Source organism: Bidens hawaiensis, unplaced genomic scaffold (genome assembly GCF_021521415.1).
Source record: "Bidens hawaiensis isolate Kalapana, Puna unplaced genomic scaffold, B.hawaiensis_p1.1 tig00065372_1, whole genome shotgun sequence".
NCBI lineage: Eukaryota > Viridiplantae > Streptophyta > Magnoliopsida > Asterales > Asteraceae > Bidens > Bidens hawaiensis.
In genome coordinates, this window is record NW_027501664.1 from 2808 (window position 1) to 8793 (window position 5986).

Genomic DNA, 5986 nt, shown 5'->3' on the forward strand with positions numbered 1-5986 from the left:
AATGGTTTGAAAACTCGATTCGAATGGTTTAAACTTCATCTCGACCCCAGCAAGGGTTTCTGCCCCTTGGATCCTGCTAGGGGTGCTGCCCCCAACCCCCGTTAGCTAGAGGTTTCATTAACCTAGAAATATGATATAACTAAGAGTAGTTAAGTGATGCTTGTTAATTGTTACACAGTTAGTCTTTCCCAACTGGGAAGAGGAGTGACCATTAACTCAGAAAGAAACAGGACACTAGTGAGTTTCTAGCCTCATTTCCTTGTTATGTTTTTGGGGCTGTGTACATACTCGATGTGATTAGTTAATACACTTACCGTAAGTGGTAAGTGCATGTTATGTTAATGTTTGAAGAATGATATGGAAAAGGTCAAGAGTATATATGATAGCATATATATAAATATATAATAAAACGTAAGGATACTTGTATGGAAAGAAAGGACCAGACCCTAACAATATCTACAATAGAAGGGTCCAGACCCTACTAATATCTGAGATGGAAAAGGAATGGACCAGACCCTATTAATATCTGAGATAGAAGGGACCAGACCATAAAAGTATCTGAGATGGTAGTTACGCATTGTAGTATGAAAGTATAAATGTATGAAAGAATGTATGTATGTATGTAAGGAGGAATGTATGAATGTAAGTATGTACGAAAGAAATGTAAACATGTTAAGTACATAATATTTATCTTCGGATGTGTATATGTAAGTATGTGTATGAAATGTATGTTACCTGATTAACTAGAACTCACTCAGCGTTGATGACTTTTTAGTATGTACGCAGGTAAATGGCACATGGTATGGACTAAATGGCTGGCATCTAAAGAAAGAAGACATGATGCTTTATTTTTATGTTTATGTGGAGACAATTTATGATGTTTAAAAACAAGTATTCTATGTTTTGTAATAAATGGTTGATTTTTATTATTTTTCCATGAAAAGTTTTAATTCACTATGATACTTAGAACTATGTTTATGAGTAAATCCAATGCTAAAGTAGGGCATCAAGACTGAGGCCTTACAATAAGCCCTATAACCAGCCAAGAGTGGTGAAATTGCCAACAACGAGGGTCTCAAATACTAAAATAGTCACCCGTAAATTATTGCGAGGAAGGCAATGGGTTAGAGCATTCACAATCCATCCACTATATATTATGAGTGAGGTTTCTATATATGATATATGAAGTGGTTTAAGGTGTTGTGACCGGAGGAAAAATAAAATATAGTTATTTTTGTGTATAAATTTGAAAAGTTTCTATAGCACCCTATTAATTTTTAAAATATTTTGAAAATGGTTGTGAGTGAATGAAAGAGAAAAGGTAATGATAAAGGTATAAAAAATATTATTTAACTCAAATAGAGCTAGAAAATGTTGTGATTTTTAATGCATTTTTTTTTTAATTTAAAGATAGGGGAAGTGAGGAGAATGCTCTTAGGAAGGTTACATAAATGTTCATTTTAGTCATTCTATACTTCAAGGTAATAAAACTTGTACCTAAAGTATTTAGGCCAAGGATTTTGCTATTTACACTTTACGCCTAAAGTATATTACTAACCGACTTTTTATGAATTACGTATTATAGCAACCGTACGAAAAGGCCACACGATATTGGTATGTTACAAGTCTACCCCCTTCTAATAAGTTTCATCCTCGAAAACTGTTATAATAACCACATACATATGTTCAGAAACATCAGTACATCACTAACCAATAAAAACCAAATTAGATTATAAAAACTATATTAAAAAGGGTAAAACACTATAAAACAATAAGAGAGCTCAAATTTATGTTCTACCTGTTAACATATTAACATTCAAAAAATTTAGTACCAATTTTCATTCTTCCTTAAGAAATCTTGCTACAAAAATAGCAGCTATGTATAGCAGCCAAATCGGTAGTGATGATACAGATGCTCACAAACATTATCATCTTGGTGCTCTAATTAGCAGGAGGCTCAAATGGCAGCAGACAATATGTAGAACTATGTTGTTAAACCTAAAAATAGTGTATATGAGTTATAAGTTTAAAATCCATAAGCCATCCTTGAAAGAATGGACCAAAGTTTCAAAATTGTATTTGTAGCCTTTAACATTTAAAAAAAATGAAAAGTCTATTTTTGATGCAAGAATAAATAGTGGTACCTATCATAAAAGAAAAAGATTTTCTAACTAGAATTTCAAAAACTCGAATTGAAGCACTGTTTCATCATTTGTTTTCTAGTTAAATTTTACATCATCGTCTTATATCATCCTTCCGATTAAAATTCTTACAACAATCGGAAATACTTATTTTAACTGAGGGCCAATGAGAGTTTTTTTTTTAATTTGGGACTAGCAGAGGAAATATTCTTAGTAGAGATTATTATTGGAAAATGACGCTAATTTATGATTATTAAAATTCAATTTGTCGTTATTTAACTTTTTAGTTATTAAAAAACAATATGATTTTTTTAAATGTAAACTCTCTATAATTATTTTTTTAGAAAACCATCTCCGAATAAGTTAAAACATTTATAGTAAAAAATAGATTTTTTTAAAACTAAGAAAAAGAAACATTCTTTAATAACAAAAAATATCTTTTAATCGGAAAAAAAATTTATTAATAAGAAAAAAACGTAATTGGTTATTTTGAAAAACAAAAAAATTTATGATAAGTATACAAAGAAAAATAATAAAAATTCTTTAAATAGTTAAACAAAAAAACTTTTTGAGAAATAATAATAATGATGATAAAAGATAACATAATGAAGTAAAAAAAAGATAAAAAGGTCTGAAACGTATTAATGGAAAAGTTAAGAAATGATACGTCTAGTAAAAATATAGGGAGAAGGGTATATGTTTGGCGACACCCATAAGCTAATAACCCTCATATCTTACCTATTAAAGCAAATGGCAAGTTTATTCCATTAACTATTTAAAATATGTTAAGACGAGATTCGATTCAAGTTTTTCATCAACGGAAATCTAAACAAATATCAAGTCATCATTCTCTTTTGACTAAATCTTTGAAATTAATTACTACAATACAAGGTCATTAAAACTGAAATATTCCATATTAATGAACTTTTTACTTATAAAAACCAATATCAAAATCATTGAAAGCCACATACACTTTCACAATTGGATTGCTTCTTTGGCATAATTTTTGTCATGCCAAGAACCAAAGTGAAGCTTGCTTTCATAGTGGACAACAAGGCAAGAAAAATTTCCTTTATGAAAAGAAAGGAATCTTTGAAGAAGAAGTTGAATGAGCTATGCATATTATGCGACGTCGAGGCGTGTATCATCTTGTATAGCCCGTATGAACCTGAACCCGAGTTCTGGCCAGAGGATAAAGTTGTTATCCAAAATGTGTTGGAACAGTTCCTAAGCAAGCAACCCATGGAAAAGAGCAAGAATATGACGAATCAGGTTAGCTACCTCAAGGAAAGGATTAAAAAAGCCAATGAGCAGCTCAACAAGCTGAAGATGGCGAACAAGGAGATTGTGCAGGCCAATATGATGTCAGACTGTTTGAGTGGTAATGTCTCAGTAGCAGACTTGAACTCAACAGATTTGAATGAACTTGTGTCCTTGGCTCGTCTTAAGATCTCAGAAATTGATGAAAGAATTGAGTTTCTTAATGGCGATGACCCTCAAGTAGCGCCCGCACCAGAGTCGCAACAGCCACATTCACAGGAAGTTGTCTATGGTAGCAGCACTACTAACAAATTGGTGGCAGAAGGAGCGGATGCAGATCCATATGTACCGGTGATGCAGAATCTTGGAACTTTGGATGTCACGGAAAATGCTGAATGGTACCTGCCTGACTGTCCTAGTAATCAACTAGATGATGGTTTGGATCTTTTTTCAAGGGTTGACATGATGACGTCATTTCTTAAAGATCCTAATGCTTCGTGGTCTGACGCATTTTTCCCGAAATAGTTTTGACATCTCTCCATATATGAGGGTCCTGATGATAGTATTAGTCATGAAAGATTCGAATTACTTGCTATCGTTTTTCGTTTTGTTTTTCTTTTCCTTATTCATGTTGGTTATATTGGCCTTTCTAATCTTTGCTTATCATTCTATTTACTAGATCATGTCTTGGGAAATCTAACGTTGCAATTTGATCTATAAGCTTGCGTTATGTTTTGTAATCATGGAATTCAATTTAAGTATTGTTCATTTATTATGCATTGATGAATACTTATCATTCTAGAACTTTTAGTTTAAGACATCAAACACTATTTAATGAATCTAAATATATAGGGGAGGGTTATCGTAAAAACAAGTAGTTTCTTAGAAAGACTAGGAATACATCATAGTCACTGCATCATGTTAATCAATTGTTGAGATTTAAAATTACCAAAAACCGTCATAGTTTCCTGTAATTACTCTTTCACCATTATAATCGACATAGTTTCCTAGAATTGTTCTTTCACCATAGTTTGTAATGCCACACGTCAAAAATCTATTGGTTCTTAACATTCCTAGAAATCTTCTTATTTTTATTTGAATCATTATATATATATGTGTGTGTGTGTGTGTGTGTGTGTGTGTGTAAGGTGAGAATCCTAAGAGAACCTTCTGAAATTGAGAACTTTGAAAACCATTTTGGGTCACAAAAATATCCCCTAAAATAAATATAAAACAAAAAAATTTTAAAAGTCCCGTAATTATACAAACATAAATATATTTTTATTTAATCTCGATTTACATATGTACATTATAATTTATCTTAATTGTAACAGCCCGACTTAAGCGGAAACGCCTGAGTGTGACGTATAGATTGCTCAAAACACATTTGAAACTATTAAGTGACAATATTATCATTAATTAATTTAAGCATGAAACACCCAAGTTTGAAGATATAGAAATACAAGAAAAACAAGAACAATTAACAACATGTCCATTTATTAATATAACCTAAGTTCTACTGTCTTCTCCAAGTATCATTCTCTAATGAATTGTGCCTGTAGCATATATATAAAATAAAGTCAACTAAACGAATAGTTGGTGAGTTCACACAAGTTTGATATTGTAACATTCTACTTTTGATAATAATAAATAAAGAAATTTTGTTTACTTAGAGTGTGTTATTGTTTTGTTAAGTTAAATAAAATAATAGAGTATGGGCTTGGGAAATAAAGGATGGAATAAGTAATGGTGATGGGCCTTAGGTCCATGGGTCCATAGGCTTAACGGTATATAAACTCCCTTAAACCTCCCTAAAACCCTAAAACCCTCATTTTCCATCTTCTAGCCTCCCTACACACTCAATAACACACACAAACATTCCTCTTCCATTACGGATCAAGATTAGAATCTAAACCAAGAAAGGTCTGTGCTAGATCTTCATCATACGAACAAAAAAAACGTCCTTAATCACGTGTTGAATCTAACCCGTAACTAGAAGTGAGCCAAAAAGGTACGTTTTATATTAAAGGTTACGTTTTTAAGGTTGGTTTGCCCTAATATTTGATACTAAGGCAAATCGGACGTTATTAGGCAAGAAAAATATAAACTTGACGTAAACGAGATGTTTGGAATGAAAGGGGCTAACGGGTAATATTTGGACCAGGTTAATGCAAGAAAATGAGGTCGTTATAGACCAAGGCTCGTTTCTTATGCAGACGAGAAAAACGAGTTGAAAGGAAAGTCTAAAATGTGATGAAAATGGAAACCATACGCGAATCGAGTTCCTAAGAAACTTGATTCAGTAGAAAAGTAATGGAGTCGAATAGAAAAGTATTCTAATCGAATATAAAAGTAATCGAATTGAATGAACAAAGTAATCGAATCGAATGGTCATTCGATTAGAATGCCATTCGATTTGAATCTGTCACTCGATTAGAATCTGTCATTCGATTAGAATGGTCATTTGATTAGAATATGTAACTCGAATAGATTGGTTCAAACTTCAGCTTTTCTGTAAAATTTTTAGTAAAGGAATATTAATGAAAATATTTTTTTTCCATTGACCTGGCAGCTCGACCCCAGCC

The 5986-nt window shown here is 32.0% G+C and overlaps 1 protein-coding gene across 1 annotated transcript; it reads left to right on the plus strand.

The window, feature by feature from the left end:
* The first annotated feature begins 2750 nt into the window (after positions 1-2750).
* LOC143604498 (agamous-like MADS-box protein AGL80) lies at positions 2751-3948 on the plus strand. The gene has a single exon (XM_077080957.1). The coding sequence runs from the start codon at positions 3153-3155 to the stop codon at positions 3924-3926; it is 774 nt and encodes a 257-aa protein (XP_076937072.1). The 5' UTR covers positions 2751-3152; the 3' UTR covers positions 3927-3948.
* The last annotated feature ends 2038 nt before the right edge of the window (positions 3949-5986 follow it).

Excerpts from the sequence above, each read along its gene's own strand:
- LOC143604498 (XM_077080957.1), top strand. The coding sequence starts at position 3,153 with ATGCCAAGAACCAAAGTGAAGCTTGCTTTCATAGTGGACAACAAGGCA.